We start from the raw sequence: 24,512 nt of genomic DNA, 5'->3' as shown, positions 1-24,512 counted from the left end.
AAAAATGGTGTGCCACTGAAATGTATGGCATTAAGTATTACAAAATTAAACATGTGCATTGACTTTTGCATCCACCACAGGAAGTAATGCTTTCAGTAGCATAAAAGTTGTCTTCAGATGGGAGTAATTTACAGTAATTTTTTTGCTTTGGGGACTGTAATTTCCTGCTGTTGAGAGGGATGGGAGGAAGACAGTTTTAATCCTTGAATTAATCACCTCTGTCAGTATAGGCAAGATGTTTATGGTATAGCATATTTGTTTCTTGACACAATACAGCTTAAGCTTGTACAGTAGCTTAAACCATGAGGGCCTGGTTCAGTTGTGAGCCTTAATTCTGCTATTAAAATACATTCTCTTCCTTAAGGGGCGTACAGGTTAAGTTTTAATAAAGCTGGATGCAGTAACGTGGGGCAAGGGGATGGACAAGTGCAAGAAAGGGTAAAAGAAAAAAATGAGGTGAAGAGGCAGTGTACAGTGTTGCTTTTCTAATAGTCTAATACAATACATAGGGGATTGTTAATCCTTAGGTTTTGCAAAATTTGAGAAATGGTAAGGTAGTGCTGTATTCAGGGCACTGTCACAAAACATCATATTTGATTTTGTAAGTGCTTGATGGACAAAATTGTAGACAGGGCTACTGAAAATGGGGGAAAAAACAGCAGAGAGCCTGATTAGGGATAAGGAGGTCTTCGGGGTGAAAAAGGAGGAAAAGTCTAAAGACAGGGAAGAAGATGGAGACAAAAGTAAGTGTGTGTGTGTGTGTGTGTGTGTGTGTGTGTGTGTGTGTGTACACATACACCTATCTTTACAAATCTGTTGTGAAATTAGAGTTTCCTGAGACAGCTGCTCCGATGTCTGGTTGTTCAGGCTAGATAAAGAGCATGATCAGGTTTTTGTATTACATCTTTTTTAAAATGCTTTAAGACTAGTCTAGAGCAGACTAACAGCTGAAGTCCTTGCCTTGAACTCATGAATTTTAACTTTCCGTACTTCTTTTCCAGGTGTCCTTGCTGGCCATGACAACCGTGTCAGCTGTTTAGGTGTTACTGATGACGGCATGGCTGTAGCTACAGGGTCTTGGGACAGTTTTCTCAGAATCTGGAATTAACTGGGAGCCAAACATGTACATTCTCCATTTGAGATCTGGAGAGATCAATGCTGCAGCCTATAGCTGTGAAATAACATTTCTACCTTGTATTTGCAGGTGAAGTTTTTCTATTCACTGATTATTACACAAAAAGGCTTTCTGTAAACTATAAAAAAAATCAAGTGAAGAAATAGGGGAGGGGGGAAGAAATCACTGACTTTTTAAAAGGGGCCAGCACACATAATCATGGTGACCGACAAACTAAGAGCCAGTCTTTTTGTTTTTGGTGGTTTGGTTAGATTGTCCTTGAAGGGTTTTTGCTTGTGCTCAGAGTCTGCTAATCCTGTACTTTTTTTGTACATAACAGAATATACACATTATAGCAGCCAATCATGTAACATTTGTCTGTATGTAAAGAAATATGTTTGCATTTTTTAAGGAACTACATTTATAGCTTTGCTTTTAACCTGAGATGTCACTTCTGAGTTTTGTAGTGGATGAACTAGATTGCTGTTTTAAATGTTTTTGTGAATTTACTGTAGATAAAGTGAAGCCAATGGTATGTATGTGTTTTTATAATGGAAGGCATTTGAATTTTTTTTTTTTAAAGGCCCTGGAGAGACTCCCAGTTAAGACCTAGCGCCTTATTCATTCACTTCTTGACCTGCTTGCCTATTTAATCATGGGGGTTATTCCTTCAAGCCAGTGGTTCCTGGTTCATCCATTGGCAGTCGCGGCCTCCAAACACCAAGGAGTTAATGCCAGGCAGATTTGCAACAACAGCGCAAAAAAAAAAAAAAAAAAGTCCAGTTCCAGAAGTATTAGCTTCCTTACTGCAGCTTTTCACATAAGTTATTCCATAGAGTCCTTGGGTATGGAAGCCAAGTGACCCGCATCGCTGTCACTAAGTGGCTGAGTGCTTTTCCGTTTGACAATTCAGCTCTAAATGAGGTAGTTTTGGCCCGTCACTAACTCTAGTTGATTTGCACTAACAAAATGATTTGCCATGATATTTAGTGCGCAGAAAGCAGTGTATTTGCAAAGCTTGCTCTGCAATTACTACAATAAATTGAGATATTCAAGAGGACTTCACTTAGAATTCTTAAAGAGTTAAAATGTGCAGTTAATTATGTGTAATCCCCTTCAGACTGGGGGATTGCCGACACATACCACAACCAAACGTGCTTGTTGTCAGTTATGTGCAGTGTGAATTATAAAAGGAATTGTGTAACTTACAGTGAACCAAATAACTTTACTTAACCTGTGTGACCCTTTAAAATTTTGTACTATAATCTTAGTGATTTGCTTGTTCTCTTATGGTCACAGTAGTCTGTGCCATGGCAGCTTATTAGATGCTAATCGTTCTTCATTCTGACACTGTAAATAGCCATTTCCTCTCCTGGTCCTCATTTATTCTGATTTTGATGTCAGTTGCTTATGAATGATAGGTTCTGATCAAGTACACTTGAGTGTAGATATAGGAAAAATCAAGTGATTCATGCTGTTTCAAACTACCCAGGAAGACCGCGTAACTCTTTGGTGCCTGGCAGCATGCCTGTGCTTGCAATGGATGTTCTCTTGGGAATCGGAAAGTCTGGGGTGGTTTTGGAAAGGGGAATTAAGTCTATTGGCTTCTCTTAAGTGACTTATTTTAAATAAGCGTATTTTAAATTATCAGGTTGGAAGATAATGTTAATCTGCTGTCATCTAAAGGTGTGGGGAGTCTGGGTATCTTTGGGTCAGGTAGTAAATATAAGTGCCCAGTATTTTTTAATATACCAAAACAGATTTGTTGCCGAGACCACTATTTGTCAAATTTCTGACATTTGTAATCTTAAATTTCAGTACTTCCAGACTGTGCCTGTAAACTTGCCATGTCTACGATGGTTAAGGTGCCAATAAACGTACCAATCGCAGTAAATTCACTTTTTTTTTAAAAGCACATCTTGTGCTAGAAAAGTATACATTTACTAACAGCAGACTGTGGTGTAGGACCAAAATCACTTGACATTGTATGTCACAGGAATTCCTCAGCATTTGGCTTTGTTTTATGATCTGTCCGCATTAACAGAACTATTTACGTAAGTAATACTTGCTACTCTTTCAAGTGAGCAGCTCTTTGGGATCTTGCAGATCTGTTTATTTTTTAGTGGTACACTTGATTTTTTTTTCTTCTTCTTTTTTTTTTTTTTTTTTTAACTTCACAGCTGCCTTGAGTGATTCATTCTGAAAATTTGTTACTAAGGAATTTTAAGAAAATGTTCTTTTCTAAAAAAACAAAAAAAATCTTTTTTCCATAAAAGTGTGTTTCGAACCAATTTCCTAGTCAACACTGTTGCAAAGACAGGTTGCCCTTTTTACACTCTGGTATTAAAACTAGTTTCTACCTGTGAAACTCCAAAAATGATTTTACAAATGTATATAACTTCTTTTCTTAAAAGTTCAGGTAGACCATAAACATGGTAATGCCTCTCATACAGGTATTATTGCAAATAATTTCACTATCATTGTTTGATGGGCAATCGTCTGTTGGATTCAGCTGCTTTTAAAATAACTAATAAGGAATGCCATCTACTTGCTAATGAGGTTTTGAAAAGCATCATGCAAGTATCTGCCAGCTTTTGCCATTTGGTGACCAGTTTTTGTAGTGCTGCAGGTCCTGAGGTGGCTCCTTTGTGTTGGTGCACAAGGAAACGTCCAAGAGATCCAGCTGTGGAAATAATATCTGATGCTTCTGAGGAGCTTGCAGAAAGCTTGTGATAGATCCTGCCAAGGTGATACTTGCTGTCTAGTTACTGGCCTGTAAACAGTTCAGAAAACACATTAAAAAAAAAAAAAAAAAAGCCTATGGAATTAGTGCAACACACTTATTATATCAGGGGGCAAATAATGAGCTTGCAAAGGCTGTGTATTTTCCTTTTTTAAACAGCTATCCATGACCTTTGATGTACTCACTAAAATGGAAGCAATTTAATGGTGAAAGCTCCAACTCCCTCTTTCTATCATGAAGATATTAATGAAAATCACCCTTTGTAGGTTGCACTTGAAAGGTTTCAGCCTAGCTTTGCATCTGAAAAATGGTGTATGCCTATAGTTTAACATAGGCTTAAGTAGGCAGCTTAGTGTCGTTTCTAACTGTTCACCATGACAGCAAATTCATTTTATATGACGTAGAGGATTTTGCAGCACTCGTGGGTATATCTTAAACTGTCCTAAAATCTTTGTTGCCAAACTACAGCATTACCTGAATTTCCAATAACTTATGTAATTACAGAACTATAGTAACTATATGACTATTGTGCCAAAACAATTGGTGGCAAAGTAGCTCCTCCCAGCCTCTTTTACAAAAGTAAATCAGTTATAGCTTGGGAAGTGGAACTGCATGCTTTGTATAGCAAGACATATTTTATTCAGGTACAGTTTGTTTTTTGGTGTTTTTTTGTTTTGTTTTCTTTTTTTTTTTTTGGTCAGACTCTCTTATGTTGCTTTAACTTTGTAATAGAAGATACTAATGAGGCAAGCACCCAGCTTTTGGGTGTATTCTCATGTACACTCAGCCTTCTATTTATTGTTAGATATATTGGTTGAGGTTTGGGAAACCACAAAAAGCTCCTATATGGCATCTTGCTAATGTATACTCACTTTCAGTACAGTAATGTGGGCCTGTTTCCATCGTGTCCAGACTCTTTTTCTTCCAAACATTGCTATCATCTGCCTTGTGCTAAATTGCAGATGCTTAATAGTTCTGGCAGATCTGATAGTTCAATATACCATTTGAAATAGGAACATGGATTAAATAGGCTTTTCCCCCTGCCTAAGGAGAGGGTCTGACCCTGACTTGGCAAAGCTGAATTGACGTAACAGCTGGTCCTAGTGTGCTTACTTGTAATGCATGGATTGGAAATAGTTAACTCTTTAATTCAGTTAGTGTAACCGCTTGTCCCACAATGAAGTTCACATTATGTTAAGGTGGAATGAAAACATTGTGAAAACATTCCAAGAGTGCTTAGTCTTTCCTCTCTGAGGACACTGTCACCTCCACTAGGTTTAGTGCTGTGCTTTAAGATGTTGGTGAGAGTAAGTATTGGCTAATTCAAATAGTTGGTATAAATGGTTGTGTAGCAGAATGACTGATTTTTTTTTTGAGATAGCATTTCCTGTAAAAGTAATTAAGCATGGGTTGATGGTGCACTTTGTATACAGTAACCTGGCATGCATGCTGGTAAAACTACTTCCTACACTTCAGAGGCACCACAAGCCTTCTTATCCAATTGCTGGTTATGTAAAATACATGCAGAATGTTAATGCAGTGTTGTTATGGTAAATGTGTGAACAGTGTTACTAATTGATATAACTGATAACAGATTACATGTGCCTGACATTCTTATACCACACAGTATGTTTAGGTTTTAACTAATACGGACTTCAGTGGAATAGTCTTAGATATTTCAAGCCTTTGTTTTACTTACACAATGGTGCTCTATTTGTGTTTTTCTCCTTTTTTTTTTTTTTTAAATAAAAGCATCTGAACACTTGCAGTACATATTACATCCAAAGGAGTCCAAAACAAAATGCTTCTAAACATGCTTGATTTTACTTTGCCTTTACTTTCCAGCATTTCTCATCATATTTTTTTTCTTTTTTTTACTTGTTGCTGACTACTTTGGAAAACTTCAGTAATGTTATCAATTATGAAGTGATTCTGCACTGCCTTTGGATTGTGTATGTATTCAGAAACAGTCTTAAAGCTTTTATTTAAGCTATTAAAAAAACCAGGGACTTGTGCCATTTGTTCTTTAACAGTGCTGTTGTAAAAAGACTTCCCTGTGAAAAAAAAATCATTTGCTATGAACTCTGTTTATAGCTTTTTTTTTTTTTCCACGATGGATCTTTTCTTTGTATTTGTACAGTGGCTCAGTGAAAGATGTTGCCATGAGTTGATATTGTAACCAATAAACAAGTGCTTTTAACCAGATTCTGTGTCACATGTGAAAGCTTTATTAAAGCCATGATTGCAACTCTGCCTATTCTGAAGATGAACATTCTTTCCATGGCTCCGAGTGTAAATCTGCAGTAACTGTAATAATTAATTCTTGCTTTTGGTTATCTTGTCACAATGAACTGAACTTCTTTTATATGCATGTTAAACAGAAAATACTATGAAAGCCCTTTTGAACAACTATTAACACCAATTTTTTTATATAAAACCATGTGGTTTTACACACTTTCTCCCTGAGAAACTGGGGCTGAATAAATTCAGAAGCATGTTAATATTATAGCAAAAAACCCCCCAGAAATTAGCCATTACTTACCCTGGACTGAAAAAAACCAACTCAACAAAAAAAATCCCCAACTTGATTCTACTTCATTCATTCATTCAGAGCAACCTTCCTTCCTTTTGTCAAATGTTTAGCATTAATGATTTTCTTCAAAAACAAAGCATCTAACTAACTGATGCATATTGCTAGGTGAAGTACACAGGTTGTCTGCTACAGGAAGAAAACTTTAACCTGTGAGGTTAGAAGTTTAACATTCTGTAATGGCTGGACATGACATACATACAATAGAAATGTTTTAAGTGTTCATCTTCTATACAGCTGGCAAATAACTTTACTAGAGCACAGGGATTGCATTTTTTTTAATAAATAACTGTAGAACACATGCATGTAAAGGTTCAGCTTGAGACATGTCCATAAAAATGCTTCAGAAATGAGCATCAGCACACATCTATAACTTCATACACAAGAAAGCTGGGTGGTTACTCATTTTCATAATTCATAATTTTTCTCAGAACATCTGAGCTGCCTCATGCATACTGCTATTGAAAATTTTGAAAGAGCCATGCTTCTGCTAGCACAGTCAAATAAAAACAAACATTGAAATATGTTACAGTCAAAATCATGTTCTCTGTCTTCAAATAGTTCCTATTTCCTTTTATGATAGCCCTTATTTACTGGAAAATAGCAACTCCCTACCTTTTAGGTTTAAGTTCGAATACTTTATTTAGTCATGTTAAACATGTCCATAAAAATATATAAATATTCTGAAAAGACTTTCTCCTTCAAAATAAGTTATTTTTTTTACAAAGTCTGCTTATAAAAATCTAGGTGTAAGAGAGTACAGGTATCAGCAGCAAAAAAAAAAAAAAATTTTTTTTTTTAAATGAAAAAAAAAGGTTTTAACCTGCTGGAGCTGAGCAAAGGTAAAATAGTCAACTGTACCTGTCTTAAATCCCAGCTGGAAGAGACCTGTTCTCCAACAGAACCATGGACCTGTGCAGGACGTTGCATGAGCACACTCTCTGAAACACAGCCTCTACTAGTTTTTTGAAAACAGTAGCAGGAGCTCAAGCTCCAGTTTGACACCTTAAGCTTCCTCACCCAACATGCAAAAATCAAGTGCCAAGAATATCTATTCAAAAAAAAAATTCTCCTTTGCCTTCATGCTAGTTTAGTAACCACATGCCTGACCACAGGTAGCAGTGGTGTCCTCATGGGCTGAATGACCATTTCACCACTTAACAAGCTTTTTGGCTTTCCCTGCGACTGTTGCGATACTTAAGTATTAAGTTCATTTTGACTTTTTAAGCAATGCCACATTGTCTAAACAAGTAGCCAGAGTGTAGTAGCACCTACTGCATTTCATTAGTGACTGCTCTACAGTTTACTATCTTTCACTTCTATACAAAGATGAGAGGACCTGCTGCCCAACAAAATTTCACTTGCTTTCAAAACAATCAAGAGTCCTTTCTGTCGTCGTTAAAAAAAAAAAAGAGAAAGAAAAAGAAAAAAAGCAGCATTCTGCACCACTGGCTCTTGTCAATTGAAAACCAGAGAAATTGTGATAAGCTCTCCCTCCTTGCATAAACTCCTGGATGCCAGGAAGCGAGGCTTGCCACTGCTAAATACTAAAACAAACCAATATGGATTTGGGTTTTTATTGTTAAGCATCCAAAGAAATTTAGTGTTTAAATATACTTTTTAAATCAAAATTTTCAAACTAACAAAATGAATATAACATTCTGGGTACCACAGCTCTTCAATTTGGCTTGCTGTCAAAGTGCAACCCAAGTTTTACAATAATTAACAAATATAATCAAAGTAACATTAAAAATATAATTCATGTGACTCCACAGAGGAGAAGTATCATCTGTAAAATTTCTACTTTGTCCTACAAAGGATCATCAGGAAAGTCAGCAGTGAGGGTTTATTTACTCTTTTGAAGAAAGTGTTTTGTAAAGCGATCTAGTTCATTCTCAAGGTGAATGGCTTTGTTTCTGTAAAACAAACAAAAAAAAAAGGGTTTACTACAATGCAGTAACATCACACAGTAGTCACAATCAACATCGGTGTTTGCTTTTCATTCCTTTATCAATGAAACCCAGAGCACCAGAAAAATCTAAGCGTCTGCTGTGATCAGAGCCTTGGCTGTTGTACCTGTGGGACGCTGGCTAGGCAGAGGTAGGCCACAAGCCAGCTGTGACATGCTGCCATTTCCCCAAAGGTCGTGTTGTGCCAGGTCCATCTGGGACTTTCCTGGCACTGGCTTTCCTCCTCCTCAGTGCTGAGGGAGAGGCTCTGCAGCTGCTATCCTTCAGCTTCCTCACTGATGATGGTAGCTGCAGGCAAGGCATTCGGCACAGCTCCTCACACCACCCACCCCGCTTAGGCATGTTCTTGTAGCACAAGATGCCATGGGGGTGCACGCTACACGGCTAAACATTCATCTGATTTTGGTCTTGAATGTCCAAGATCAAGAGGCAGCACAAGCAAGAGCAGGCTAACAACAGGGAGAAATGAGCAGGAGACTCAGAGGCTCAGATGCAACATACGGTTCCAAAGTCCCTAAACCACTAAGTGCTAGAGGGTGCTCGTCTGTAAACACCTATTACTAGCACTGAAAGAAAAACATTATTAGACTGAATGACTCTTGTCTCGACACAGTACAGCTGCTCCAGTGCTCTCCTGGTGGGAAGGGTTCTTTGGGGGGGGGGGGGGGTGCCACCCTATTTTACCTATGGAAGACATCCTCCCACATTCTCCAGAAAGCCATCCCCCCCATGCAAGAGAGACTCAGACAAAACTTGATCTAGGAGATGGTAATTTGGGAGCTCTTCTCATTCACCTGGACAGCAGCATGCATCTATTTTATCACAACTGAATGGCTCTTTGGTTAAAGCTGATGTTAGACTAGAGAAAATAGGCATTGCTGCACACCCCTCTGCACTCCTGCCTTAGAATCACCTGCCTCATTTCAACTTGAAAGCAACAGCAAACGTTGGTCTCACCGAACGCAGCAGGGCTAGGAATCTGCTCTCAGCCAGTGACGCCCAGACTTACCGTAGCTGCTTGGAGTTGCTCTGTATGTTCTCCAACTGATCTATTTCTTTGGAAAGCCTAGCAATTTCTCCTTCCAGGTTTTTCTGGGTGATGTCCACCTGCTGGCAGAGCCGAGCAAAGGTAGTGGCCATTTCCCTAAAGGAAAACAGATTGGGATCATGGTTTACAAAAGTCTGCTACAAAATCACACTGTGTTGCAGTGTGCAGCAGAACACAGCAGTCAAAGCCTCCAGCTGCTAGGTGGTGACAGAACAGCAGAAAACAGAAGAATTACTTATTTTGCAAATTAAGACCAGCAACGTTAAACACACAAAATGCACCTCAGTCTGTGCCAACGTCACGACTGGCAATTTTTCATTGAGCATCACCACGCGCAAACCTCAGATGGGTACTTCTGCGCTAACGCGTGCTAGAGCGCCTAACCACTCCCTCGTGAAAGCCTTGTGCCGTGCTCGCGGGAGGGAGACGGTGAGCGCTTTGCAGGGGAGAGGTGAGCGTGCAGGAGCGCGCCAGACCTGCCGAGCTACCCTGTCCTACTCGCCTCTTCAGTCAGGAGTTCTCTCTTGGAGCTGGGCCTCCAGACTTTCTTACAAGAGGAGAAAGACCCAGATAGCACCACCCGCTCCAGGCCAGCAACTAGGGCTCTCACACAGGAGAGGAGACCTACCATCTAGCCTCTCTTTCACCTCACTGGAACACAGGCTTGAGCCCCGCTCTCAGACAGTTTCAAGGAGACACCGAGGCAGACGATCACCCAGACATGACTTTGCAGTGACAGGTGAAAAAGTATTTGGAAGAGATGCACAAAAAGCTGGGACAATTCAGAAGGGCTCTCAAGGTCCTCTTCTGCACTACAGGAGAGCCAGGACTGGCTGGTTGGAACTTGACCATACCAACTCTTAAGGCAGAAAAGAGAGCAAATGCTCACACTTAAACTGACTTGGGGCTCAAAGTCTGAAGTGAATGAATGTTACTCTAAACACAGACACACACAGCCTCCGCTAGGAACTGTGCTAACTTCCGTGTCTTCGCAGTAAGGTTTTGGACAAAGAGGCTACAGCTTAAGACCAATTCTCAAATGCATATGCGCTGAGGTGCATGGGGGAACCTTTTTAGGTACGAATTTCATGCTCTTTCAAACTCCCTCATTTATTCAGTGGGGAACAGACTGTCCAAAGTGGAATCTTACGTGCGAAAGGTAAAGCTTTAACTATTACAGTTCAAATCGGTTTCTCACAACATCCCTGACTGCAACTGATTTAAACAGCATTTCAGCAGCAGGTCAAAATGCCTCAGGATGACAGGAAGAGAAAGGCATTATTCTCATCTCTTTATAAAGGCTCCGAGTATTCTTTACCTTGAAGCAGTAATGAAAATTATATAATGGAAGAGCTTAGATACTGAGAAAGCACTGTGGTAACTGTTCCTTAAACAGTAGCAATTTATGTTCAAGTTTCAGCCTTCATTTCTCCAACAACTGCTTCTATCATGGTAGCAGAACTACAACGCCAAAGACCAGACTTCTCCTGTTTTATGCAAAATTAGTCCATGACTAAAAACAAACATAAAGAAGGAACTACCAGCAAACTTCTCTTAGCTTCCTGTTCCCTTCTCCTTCCTCTCCCACCTTTAATTATTACACAATAAATGCCAAGGGACACAACGACAGCAAGAATATGCTACTGTCTTCCCACTTCACGTACAGTCAGTCCCCACTTCTGGTACAAAACAGATCCTACATGTTCAAGTTCTTACACTACGAACAGGACAAGCTCCACAAAAGGGTAAAATGGATTATTTTTCCATTTCAGGTCTGCTGCTGTTCTCTTCTTCAAACTGACTAGATGTAAAGGAGGCTAAGAACCTTATGTCTTCACATATTACCCGTCTATACTATTTTATAACTTCTCTCAATACCAGATAGTAAAAAACCACATACATGACTATGCACTGGAATGGATTTCCTGTCTTAGTGACTATAAACACCAGCGTAATACTTACTGTTGCACCTGATGGCTACAATTTGCACTCGTAAAACTGACGATCATCTGCAGCTTTTCAGTAGCATAGTTTACGAACTGCTGTTTAAAGGCTCTCTCTTTTGCTTTAGTGGTCCAAGTTAGTCTCTCATACAGATATAACAACCCATACATACTTAAGGAAAGAGAGATGAGCTTCCAGCCTACTGTTCTCCAAATCTGAAAAAGAGAATTCTTCATTAGCTTAAGTAAGCGCTGCCACATGGAATGCAGGCAGAATTAAGCGTATAAAGAAATGCAGTTCCACACATTTTTTTTTTTTGTCATTCTCCTGGCCCTTAAACTAATCTTGTTAAAGAAAATACATTCCTTCTAGCTACGACTGCAGAACAATACAGCTATATCCAAAAGAGCTAGTACCCCAGGTAGCAGGCAGAATATGCAGAAGGTTACAGAACCCTCACCGCTTTTAGTAAGGAAAGAAGGAAGAAAGCAAATTTCCCACCACCTTCAAACTGAATAAGGTAACATCAAATCACCCTTTAATTCAGAAACTGAACATACATATATGGAATAGAGAATATGTCAACTACACTCTCAGTAATTTTCTTACTACAAACTGACTGCTTGTATCTAGTTCACTGCGCATGCTCATCTGACCCAGCGTTAGTAAACGACACTTCATGCTACACGATATGGAATACCAAACAGGGAAGACTGGCTTAATCTTTGCCATCACTTCTAGTACAGTGAATGCTGCTAACACTACTTGCCACTCCGCCAACAATGATGATGCTCATAGAGGTCCGTGATGTGAGTGAAGCTAAACTCGTTACCAAAGAAACCATAAATTCATCGTCTGATACGTTCTCTGGAGTTACGGCAGGAAGGCTGGCAGCAGACGGGGTTGTAGGTAAAGGACGAGGGATCTAGAAGAGCGGAATATGGTAGCCTGAGTAAAAAGCATTACGGAACTATACAGCAGACTGGTTTTATCTGTATTATTTTCTTATATTCAGGGTTTTATTCAAAAGCAACTTCCGCACTGAAGTCTGAACAATGCTCCCAATAAGCAGTGGAGGTTCTGACAGAACCAAGGACTAAACTACAAGGAGTAATTCTACTGTGCTGTAAGGATCCAGATGAAAAGGTTATCAAAATGTTCAATTCAAAGGAAAACAAAACTCAGAAAATAGCTACAGAAAGTTTAAGAAAAGTTTTTTTGGTGTCGTTTTAACCCGGATATAACCAGTAGCCCTGAATATAATCCAATAAAAACAATCCTCACCAAAACATGTTTTTGTACAAAGGGACTAGGGGAAAGCAGCAGCAAGCAGGTAAGTAGTAGGAACAACTGCAGTAAATCAATGTGTTCTCACCAAGGTACAACGGTGTATGTAACAAAATATCAGCCTAATCTCTGAAGCACTCACTTGTAAGTTTGGATCTGCTAGTCCTAACAGTACTCTCTGAGCATGCTTAGGACCCAAGAAACGGTTTACAAGCGAAGTCCATCCCAAGGAAAAGTGGAACATGATATCCTCTTGAAAATCCGCACACAAACTATGACAATTTAGATCATAGCTAAGGTCAAACCTCCTGCATGGAATTAGCAAGTGGAGCTGATTCTGAGCACCAGAAGGCAACAATGGTTTCAGATTTTCTAGAAATAAATAGAATAGTAAAGATGAGGTATCGTTAGAACCTTCACAGCAAAGGGCCTGGGGAGAAGATTGTGCTGCAGAAACATTATCTGACAATATTTCATATACCTATTGTGGAAGCTGGAAGTATAAATGGGTTTACAAAAGGATCAGACAAGCTCCCAGAGGACAGGTCCATTATTACATGTTTAAACCATTAATCCAGATGCGGTATCTTGTCTCAGAAGTCCCTAAAATGCTAATTTCTGGAAGCTGAGAAATGGATCAATATATCTACCCTGGTTCATTTTTCTTTTTCCCAAGCATCTATAACTGGTTACTATCAAAGACAGGCTACTGAGCTAGACAGACACTCACTCTTGATCTAGGATCGCTTTTCCTTTATCACTTTGTACTGTTAATGTTAAATCATCATCAGAAAGAAAATTCTTTTAAAAGCAATTTTTTTTAATTTGTCCTCCTCTAAGCCAGCCATATGAAAGCTTTTACAAAAGATAAGGAAAACAGGCAGCAGCTCTAGAACGAGCTGGGAAATCTTTAGTTTAATTTCAGTTCCACGGAGTCAGTGTGTGATGCCAGCTAAGTCATTCATCCTCTCTACTTTCTTCAAATGAGAATGATCACTATTTCTACCTACTTCCCAAGGTAACTGACTACTAGCAATTCTTCTGAGCATATCAAAACACTTAGAAGGTTGTAAATGCACAGATTTCCTTAGATGAGAGCTGTCAGTATGGCCCATTACAGTGCCCAGCCCAATCACAGGTAGGCCTGACAACCTGGGAGCAGTTGTGAGGCAACACCTGGATTAACACTGTCTTAGGCAGAACACACACTTTAACGGTGTACTGCTGCACTACAGTGCACCTTGTTCTGACCACTAGGAGTAGAGACAAAAAGCCCCCATATCTTCATGTTTTTCCTTCTTCATATTACCAATTATCTCCTGCTGCGACTGATGCATTGACTGATTGACTTCACTGGAGCAACGATCAGCCAAGTTTTTTCCCAAACCGTCTTCTATATGTTTGTTGAGTTCCTGAAGTTTCATAAAGAAAACACACTCATAAAGTCCTGTTTAGCTAATCAGTTACATTATACAGTTCTGAGATACGATGAATGCAATGCATTATTGCTTACCTAATTAAAATGACACAACAGGATTTCTCCAGGACTGTAATCATTAAAAGACATACAAAGAAGTCTGCGTTTTCAATACAACTGCGACACTGAGAGCATAATGCTACCACACCGCTCTGCAAAGACTTAATACTATCATCATTTGACAAGAGCCAATTTCACTGGTCTACACAAAGATAAACCAAACTCATCAACACCCATGTAGGTCCGCTACAGACATTTGTAGAGCCAGAGCAGAGTATACCATCCTGAAAGCAGAGTGTTCTCATCTGATCAACAAGACTAAAAACAGGTGGCACTTTTGATGGTCATTCATTAACAGCAAAGTCTGAACATAAGAGGTAAAAGATGTGTATGCTTTTTTTAAAAATAATAACTCTGAGGTGGAATTTGTAGAAATTTAATAAAAACTGCCTTTTTAAAAAAAGATATTTTGAAAAAACAACCTACTTCAAAGCTCTGGGTGTTTGCAGGCTCATTTTATTTTTGGATCTATCTTATTTTAGGAGTAGTCAAAACTGTTTACATAAGACCTTTATTTACTACAAATGAAAGACTACAAATCTGATTTGAATGACTTAAAAGTTTCAGTAACCAGTCCATTAAATAGATGGTTGGAACAATTAAACTCATCTCTTTGCAAACACTAAGCGTATTTACAACCATTTCTAGTTTTTAGATAGAGATATGCACATAAAGAAAAGTCCTGTAAAGTTTAAGCGAAATGCTGCATAAACGGGTACACAAATGATGAAAATATAGAAGTTGAAATTAAAAAAAGAAAGACCCTGGCGTGAAAACTTACTGTCTTGTAGAGCTTCAGCACTTGCGGAGAAGGGTGAAAATCTGAATAAAATTCATCAACCAAAACCGAAAGCCGGCAAATCTCATCAGTCATGGCAGAGGAGACCTGGAAGAATTTGATAAATACATAAAAAGTTTTTCCTACCTTTCCCAGCCAGAGCAAAGACAGGCCACTCCACTAACTGCTACAATAAATTATCCAATTACATGTCATTCAGGCAGGACTGTCATTTTGAGTCTTTTTTGAAAAGGAACATCCTAGACATTTTAAACATGTACTTCATGAAGATAGGGGAGGCACATAAATCTGTCTGTCACCAGAAGGAACTGTTTTACAGAAGGGGAAACACTTGAATCTGGGAGATTTTGGTCCTGCTATGTCCTGTTAGTGTCAGGGCATTTCCAAGTCTCAGTAAACTCTTCCCACTTAGTTTTTGCAACAGTGAATTTAGGGGTAAAACTATGTATACCAGCCAACCAGAAAATTTCCATCAACTTACTAAACAACAACAAAAAATGCAAAGTCCAAACAAAAAACCTGTAGGGTTTTCCATACAATTGCAGATAGTTCAGAGGAACAGTACAGTAGCTGCCACAGGATGCTGGAGGCCACGGATAACACAGATATGCCCTAACACACACTGGGAATGCAAAGGGTTTTTCCTCTCCTACGCTCAGGACACATGCACAAAAAGTAGATTATAGGTAAGCAATCTCTTGCACGGCCATATGAATTAGTACTGTTAGTCTGAATTAAAACAATGTCTTATTTATCAAATACTCCGGTATTTAACCCAGTAAAGCTGCCTAGACTGACAATAATCCAATAAAGCAGTCTATGTTCACTTCCACACTTCCACAAAGCACCTCCCTGTGTGGGTATTTTATCCCCAAATTCAGGAAAGAAAAAGGGCCCCAAAATATGCTACGTGATATCACTTGAAATGGGCCTACTCAAAACATTTCATATCCAAGTTTCCTTAAAATTCATGCCTCTTCAAACGGAACTTTTGCTTTATAGACAGTAAGGAATTTCAGATCAAACTTTCCTGAAGCTCAGACTGTCTGTGGCTATCCATATTTCTACAATAATTTAAAAAAAAAGTAATTGGTAGCTCAACGTTCAATTGCCGACGGAGTCACCAATTTATTTGCCAAGTCGCCTAGCACTCTCGTCCCTGGGAGACAGGGATGCTTCGAAACTTTGAAAGAGAGAGTTAAGACCAGAATCAGCCAGTCTATGATTTCAAGTATACAAATTTGATCAGCATTAATAGAACACCAGGTATATAATTCACCCCTCTTCTGGAAAGCATCTGCCCTGCCAACCTGTTACCAATTAAATCTGAATTTAAAGATGGGAAAATAATCTCTTTCTTGTTTTACTAAAAAACTGTCCTCTTTGTGTTACTTACTTTATTTTCTACCTCCTCAGTGACACGTTTTATTTTTTCCTTAGTATCTTCTGTCAAAATGTTTAACTGATTTCGAACAAAGTCTAGCCTATCCTTCTGATCTTCTCGCTCTTCCATTGAATGGACTCTAAAAAGCAGAAAGGAAATCACCATCACCAGCAGGTATTCTCTCAACAATGAAACAACCAAGTGTAAGCAGGCATGACCCATCTCACTTATGGTTATTGAACAGCCGAAAAGAATCCAATGTTGGCTGAAAAGACCAGAGGCACTATTTCAGAATGACTACAATATTGATATTAAATTTACAGGTGCTTTTAAAGGCTGCATTGATCAGCCATAACCCACACCACTGGGTTTTGATATATTTGCAGAAGGAGCATTTGGAATTGGAATTGTTACCGTTGTAACACATACTTTAGTTACCACTAAAAATGAGGAAGAGGGAAACTTGTGACTTTTAATACTTAACTTCTAACTTATCCTGATTTAAAAAAAAAAGGGTGGAGGGAGAAATCTGATCAAACTGTCCTACTGCTGCTCACCAGCACCACTCAACTATTCCTCAACAGTGACAGCCTGATGACCCTGCAAAGTCAGAGGGAGGCTGTGGAAACTAACCTTGTCAGAGACAACTCTTCAGAAGTCCTGGACCTATCATTTAAGTAAAAACTGTTTAAAACCTGAAGCTGTTATATCTCGAAGGGCCAGCAGAAACATCAAAACGGCAGTTCAGATTAACAGGGGTCACAGGACAGATTTTCACAGGTCAACTGACAGAAAGTAGTAGATATCAGAATAACTTCAAACAGATTTTCATAACTTCAAACAGCATGTTTTCATAGGATCTGACAAAGTGAGACAACTTAGTATGTAAATACAGAGTTGGGAAAAGCTGATATATTGAAGAAAGTGAATATATTTGACAAGCACAGTGGAGTCTGTTGGAACATAAAGATACATAAGATTATCGGAAGCAGAAGGAAGGTGGATGGAGAGGATTAAAGACAACAGCAAGATACGTGGGTACAAGAGAGACAAAGGTAGCAACAAAAGTGAGGAAAAAACATCCATAGGCAAATCTCAAACTACACATAAAACTGCCAGAGAGAAAAGATGAGCTACTATTATTAGTATTAAAAGGATTATATGAGCAAAGACAGAAGAAAAATATGTAAGGATACAATCTGAAACGGACGATAGGCCAAGCCAAAACTTGACATGAGCTCTTCTCATCCCTTCGGGTATTCTAATCATTCGCAAATTAAAGTGTCTACATCCTCCCATGTAGTTTCTCAGCACTACTGTTAACAAAAATCTATAGGTAAAACAGGCCCAAACATCATTTATGGAATCTTGGCTATGGCTAGAAAAACTTACAATCTGGAACAGTTTTGAAAAAAACCCCAATTTTAAAACCCTCTGACTGCCTTTGTAACTGTAAGTCAATAATGAAGAATAATAAAATAAACTAAGAACACCATAAAATAAATAAATAAATAAATAAATCACAGACCAAGGACAAGACTGAGTGGTGCAAGTGAATAGTAGTAAGACTGACAAACCATGGAAATTCTCTATTTCTTACCAATTGAGAACAGTGAATTTTACAGTCCATAATGGCCCAAGAAAATCACCACCATAGAAATGGCTCTTTAGAGCATCTGGACAAACCAACACCAAACAGCCCTCCAACCAACCTACCTTTTCTCTGCTGCTGCTACGTTTATGGCGTCCATAATGTTTTTCACAGTATCTATTATCTGTTTAGCTCTGATAGTGTGCTGTTCAAACTTGGTTTTCACGGCTGACTGCGAGATACACTCCTGCGAGGGGCCCAAGCCACAACACATTACTGCAATTCCATATCAACACTTTCAGGAATTTCACTGCCAGAAAGCACTTGCTGCTATTATCATTAACTTAAACCAATGGGAAATAAAAAGGGAGAAAGAACACAAAAATCAAAAGACAACGGAACTGAAATTTCAAATGGATCTATAGCAGCAAAACTGTACCTTCGTGATCATTCACAGTAATGTGCATAGGTTTTTAAAATAAATTAACAGTGTAAAGAAAAAAGCAAACTCAGATGCCTAAGTAAGGTAAGTCTAGCTCTTACCTTATCTAGATAAGTCTAGCTCTTCAGAAAATTTTCCAAATTATCTCTTTGGAATTATAGAATAATTAATTAATGCTGGCAGTATTGCCTACTTTCAGCTTCCTTTGTTGCAATAAATATTCTTAGTTTCAAGAAGTAGTTTGTCAATAAAATTTGATAAAGTCAATATTGACCATCCAGGAAAAAATACACAATTAGGAATAAGAAACAAGGATTATCTCACAGGATATAAAAGTTGCTAAGTAGTTCTTAAAAAATATTTGCTCATTTGCAGATTATTGAAATGTTAAATGTACTAGCAGAGAATACTTTAAAGATAAAATTTCTAATCAATCTGCAATCTTAAGTATTGGACAGTGGTTCAGAAGTTACAGGACACTGAAAAGATAAAATGTTCAGTTTGGGCAACAGCAAATCGATTGTGATAAACCATAAATTAAGACCTAGCAGTTTTTTAGGCAACTGCCCATAATGAGAGATGTGGCCAATTAAACAGCGTGGGTGTTCACGCTGCACTAAGTCACCACATATTAGCAATATCTTGTGTGTATGTGTGTGTTCAAGGGAAAGAAAGCAAGCACCTAGTTTCCTTACACTAGAGCTGGAGGTCTGTATTTGTTTTTAGGCTGTGGGGGCACCTTTCACAGCACAAACAGCAGGTAGGTGGCTTTCAAAAGACTTGCCTATCACCTTAATATACTCTGCAACAACAAATTTTTACCATCTATGAATAATAGATCAAAACAAAATAAACAAAATGGGTTAAACATATCCCCTGTTCCTCGATGAAGCAGATCTAGAAATCAGCAATGAAAGGCCAGAGTTTCATAAATATCAGCACATTGTTAGAGCTAGACTAGACACAGAGGGAAGAGTCTTCCCAAGCATTAGTGTGCAGTAGATAAAAGGATGACAGTCACTCACAACACAATCAGAAAATCCAAGTTAGAGCACTAGAAAAAACACAAAGGTTAGTTATATGACTGGAAAAGATAAGAGGAAGACAGCTGCACATTCGCTATTAGTTTATAAATAAACATTTATCAAAACAAAGATAAAAGCTAAGCTTCAATAGCCTAACCAAAACCAGTTACCTTGCAGTCCACTCTCAGTACCACAAGATAATCTTTAAGTGCACAGCTTATTACATTCCCAGGTACCCTCAGAAGACTCTGCAATAGTATACTAATTCAGGCTGTGTTACTTATTTCAGTTTGTAGCCAGAATTCCTCTTCTACTCTGCCTCCCTCTTTCACTCCCCTCGGCCCATTTCTGTTACCGGCTTTATGAAGTGACTTGTCAAACACTATGACCTGAGGCAGGACGGTTTTTGTTTTTATACAGAATATCCACTGAGAACTACTGCATGTAGTTCACTAGGCATGCACTACTTCATCATTCTGACAAGGTATTTCTGTGCATCTCATTCTAAAATTTCAGAGAAAACACACACATTATTCGTCATTATTCCACAAGATAAAAATTGACAATCCACTAACTTGACCCAAAGGTCCCATAGACTGCATAGCCTTTTCCCTGTTGTTATACAGCTGACATACGTAGTAACATCACTTGTTAAAGCTGCTAAATGCACCTCTAAAGTCTTAATTACACCACTGCTTACAACAAGTGGTTGCAGTGTTTCCAGACATATTAAAGTCTGGCCAGTAACTTTAACAACACTGTGCTTTGGAGAAGAACATGTTACAGCTATGTTTGGAACGCCTTTTGCGCTGAAACAAAACTCTACACAAACGTAGAGTTACAAGCCTTTCAAAAATGCTACAAGATTTTCACATACCACAACAGATTAGCACTGAAGGGTTGTTTCTACGTTCTCTAAAGTTTCCAGCTAAACTGAGCTTATACCAGTCCTGGGACGAACAGGCTTTCCCATAAAATTGCAGCCCTTAGCCACAGGGTACTAATACTAAAATCAGGAATGCAAAAGTATTGGAGAGGCAACAGTTCCTCCTCTCTGACCGGGAAGAAAACAGGAGGAAGCTGCCCAGTTTTAATGCAGTGAAGACAAAAGTGGGGTGACGGAAGGAACAAAACCAGCAGACATCGCCAGTGGGAACACGGAACTCGTGGACACTTATATAGGTGAGGTAAGGAGACAGCTTAGAGATGTGAACTGGATGAAATAACGCACAAGACACTTGGAATGATTGAGCAGGGCACATGAACAGGGACAACGGGCTAAAGGCAAGAAAGACAGACTGAGGCAGAGGAGGGATTAGCGTTGGAAGGGAACAGGCAGAAGCATCTGTGCTCCCGTACATTCCCTTTCACAGACTGAAGCACAATCCAGAGTCTCGGGACTTGCAGCTCCTGTCAGGAAATACACACAAATCCAAAGTGCTTTAGCCCACACCCCAGAAGTGCTTAGACACTACTAACAGCCATATAGCACCCAAACTTGGTCTACCAGTGCATAAAGCAGGGTATCAATCAGGCTTTTATTCCCAGACCGATCACACAAAATTCTTCTTCACATACACTATTCTTCGTTAATATACTATGCTAAAACGTGTCCCTAGTAGTAGCCAATATAGCTGCTGTTAGCATACTATTGGTATCAGTTATTGTATTAGCTCAAGCGCCAGTAATTTGAGTTTTAGGTCTGAAGACTTCAGACCCGGTGAACCAAGTATCAGCCTGGCTTTCACAAGCAAGTAAAACGCTGTTAGAACTTAGGAAATTGCCCACAAAACCTGAATTTCAGCTTGTGACATAAGTGGCAACATCAAATATTCTAAATTTTAATTGCTTGGGCAACCTTAGAGTATGACAACATGTGCTAAATTAAGTGATGCAATCACACAGTTATCCTGTCATCAGCATGAATGGCTGTGGAAGAAACAGGACTGCACAGGGAAAAACATTACAGAATTCTCCCCTCCCTGTCAGAGTCAGAAGGTGGGCAGCAAATGAAACAGATAACTTCAAAGAAGAAAAGATGTTTTAGGCCATTGAGCATTGCCACAGAATTGTTTTCCATTCCTGCCTCTGCTGAAGAAATTTTTCATGGTTGTGACCCTGTCGTGGACACTTCTCATCTTGGTGGCTGGCATGAGACTGTGGAATCTGATTTGTAGATGTGCTGAGCGCTGCTAACATCAAATAATTTAATAAACTGTACGGCCATCTTAACTTTTGGAATATCCTGCTGAGTGCTTAATTGCAATTTTAAGAGTTTTTGTAAAACGAACTTTAGGTACAGCACACTGGAAAATATGTTAAAGAATAACAATTAATTTAGAAGCTTAGTTACCACTTTTTTCCTGCCGGTTTAGAGTTTCCTATTATAAAGCTAAGGACAAAAATTACAAACAAAATGAATGTTTGACGGCTAGTAACACAAGCAAGAAATGTCATGCCCTGTGAACTTAAGCCCTGCAGGTATCTGAACCGGTCATTTCAACAACTCAGTCATCTATGACAAGAGCGCAGTTAAGGATTAAATTCAAACTGTAGACTGACACTTTCTTGCTTTTGCAGGATTGAATCAAGCTATTATTTTAACACAGTTTTGCTATATATGCATCATTACATAATATGGTTTTCCTTAGGTCAAACAGGCTTATTTGTAACACAAGAGAAGAATATTTTTCAGAGGTAGTTTGACCTTTTTAAATATATGTAACAAAGAATCGCTAGTTGAGGCATGTAATAGCAGCCTTGAGCATTTGCTGTATATAAACTACAGCCACACTTTTCAGACTCACGTTACACGAGATATGCTAATACATATCATATAAAAAAATAAAGGCATATCCAAGGTGTCTCCTTAAGATATCCAGGAATGGCTTTAATATTAGAGTTATCAAATTCAGCAAGATAAATAGATTCTGCCAAAAGAAATCAATCAATTGCCTAGCCCATCCTACTTCTGAAGAAAGTGTAAACTCCAGCTATGAACATAGCTAAACTGAGGGTGAAGAATGGATTCTGTACAGCAGCAAGGATGCAAAAACAGTGTTAGTGCTCACAGCGTCAGGACTATGAGGTAGATAATGGTGATAATTTCAAAACTCTGACTTTAAAGATGTAAGTAAATATTCAATTTTGTATTGGTGAAACAGAATTTCTTACTATTTATATCCTGAATTACAACTATTAATTACAAAGCTACAGCTTCCGAACAAAATAAGGCTGACTGAGCTGCAAACATTTTACCAGTTCATGGTTATAATACTAATACACGAATTTCTAGGAGTATCATCTCTTTTTGTATCTTTTTGGCTATATTGGTGTTAAGATCTTAAAACACAAGCTAAAAGTCCAGTTTTGATTCCTTCCTTCATAGAACAATACTTCCTTCTAACTACTACATGGTAGTCAAGGTGAGAACAGATGAACAGAGACCAAAGATAAGGCAAAATTGTCACAAGGTTTGAATACCTTACACTCCTCCACTTCTTGACACGGGTAATGTTCAGTAAAATGAAGCTAAGCATGAACAAAAGTTACCTTCGCACCAAGAAAAGAGGCACTCTATAAAGTCCACCATAAATACCTCAAATATCTGCTCAAAATTTTGAAATTCCTGGAACCTCGTTTGAAATCCTTCAGCAAGTGCTTCTCCTGCAAAACGTAAGAGAACTTAACAGAAAGAACCCCACCTCACAGCAGTAATTGTATCTTAAACATTTCTCTTTATCAGGCTATAAGATATTTTTCCGTATTTGAGGAAAAGCAAGAATCCCTACATACCACCCTCTGGCATTCCTTGGGCCTTCTGTCTCCTGGCACTCAGAACTTCTTTTGCTGAGACAAAAAAGATGCGATTCCTCGCTTCTACAGGATCAATAACTTTGAGCTCATCAACTAGAAAAGTGAGGCAGCGCTCCATGTGCTGCCTACGCACCTGAGGAAAAAGTAAAAAGCTCCTGAGAAAAAGTCACAAATTGAGCCATCATCAAATCAGAACATCAGCGTAAGAAACAGTGCAGCAGATGCTTATGACCCTTAGACAGCAGATGCCTTCTAATCCTACTGATGCAGCAGCTGCCTGTAACCATTTAAACAGCCCTGGAAGCAAAAATATTTTCTTCTACAACTGCCTTTATTTACACCAGTCAGATATCTCAGTTACTGAGGTAACCACTTCATTCCCTATACACAGGCTACTAAGTATTATTGCAGGCAAGCTGCAGTTAGAAAGATCCGTTTGACAGCTGCTCTATGCTTTAACATGCATAATCTGTATCCTCAGGCTGCATCACAGAACTAAAAGGTAATACAAAGAGGACTTAAAATGAGCTTATTGGGGAAGAAGGCGGCTCTAAAGAAGCTTTGCATTGTATTACGTGCCTGCATATATCCTAATTTCATTTGCAGGTTGCTTTTTGCCTCTAACAAGCAATAGCAGTTATTTCCATATCCTGATTAAATACCTTATCATTTATTAATAAGACAAATCTGGTGTTCTCTATATTGTCTAGGCAATTTAGCATCCTCATATGCATCTGGAAGTGTACACACACACACGTACATACGAGAAAAGCAATGTTCTCAATTACAGAAATCTGACTGAAAACAACAAGTGCCATCAAGTCACTCACATCCTCCATATATTCTGGTTCTGATGCAGAAGCATCCCATCTATTATTCAAGATGAAGATGTTTGGCTTGGAAAGTCGTTCATTCACTTTATGGAAAAAATGCTTCTCCTAAGAATTAAAACACAAACAGAACATTCCCTAGACATCCAAAACAGTCAAACATTCTTCTGTAATAGATTTTAAAGTAGAACAACCTTTTTTAAAGTTTTATATTAAAAATAATCCATTACTATTAAAAATCACAAACATCCAACACAAAAACAGCTTATGATAGTTCAAAAGTGATCAAATCTCTTAAAATTGATGCCAATACTAAAAATCAAAGATGCTGCAAACTTCTCTAAAATAGATACAAAGTAATAAAACTTCCAAAACAATTTAGAAAACACTGG

At 38.6% G+C, this 24,512-nt stretch overlaps 2 protein-coding genes across 3 annotated transcripts in view; one reads left to right on the top strand and one right to left on the bottom strand.

Moving 5' to 3' along the window:
• The window catches only part of GNB4 (G protein subunit beta 4), a 32,539-nt gene extending 26,477 nt beyond the window's left edge, over positions 1–6,062 (top strand). The window contains exon 10 of the mRNA XM_026113532.2: positions 1,002–6,062. Coding sequence (XP_025969317.1) covers positions 1,002–1,108 — 107 coding nt within the window. The 3' untranslated portion in view covers positions 1,109–6,062. The remainder of the gene's footprint in view (positions 1–1,001) is intronic.
• Positions 5,577–24,512, bottom strand: part of MFN1 (mitofusin 1) — a 28,831-nt gene continuing 9,895 nt past the window's right edge. The window contains exons 7-18 of one of the 2 annotated variants that reach the window (XM_064516638.1): positions 24,121–24,228; positions 23,270–23,423; positions 23,073–23,140; positions 18,133–18,254; positions 16,429–16,555; positions 15,015–15,119; positions 14,006–14,108; positions 12,839–13,068; positions 12,170–12,334; positions 11,428–11,624; positions 9,427–9,561; positions 5,577–8,363 (exon numbers count right to left, since the gene is read on the bottom strand). In XM_064516638.1, coding sequence (XP_064372708.1) covers positions 8,294–8,363; positions 9,427–9,561; positions 11,428–11,624; positions 12,170–12,334; positions 12,839–13,068; positions 14,006–14,108; positions 15,015–15,119; positions 16,429–16,555; positions 18,133–18,254; positions 23,073–23,140; positions 23,270–23,423; positions 24,121–24,228 — 1,584 coding nt within the window. In that variant the 3' untranslated portion in view covers positions 5,577–8,293. The remainder of the gene's footprint in view (positions 8,364–9,426; positions 9,562–11,427; positions 11,625–12,169; positions 12,335–12,838; positions 13,069–14,005; positions 14,109–15,014; positions 15,120–16,428; positions 16,556–18,132; positions 18,255–23,072; positions 23,141–23,269; positions 23,424–24,120; positions 24,229–24,512) is intronic. The other variant, XM_064516640.1, reaches the window with a different exon arrangement.

The sequence above is a fragment of the Dromaius novaehollandiae genome, chromosome 9 (genome assembly GCF_036370855.1).
Source record: "Dromaius novaehollandiae isolate bDroNov1 chromosome 9, bDroNov1.hap1, whole genome shotgun sequence".
In the NCBI taxonomy this organism is placed as follows: Eukaryota; Metazoa; Chordata; class Aves; order Casuariiformes; family Dromaiidae; genus Dromaius; species Dromaius novaehollandiae.
Note: the sequence above shows the minus strand (reverse complement) of the source record. Positions and strands in the feature narration are given on the sequence as shown.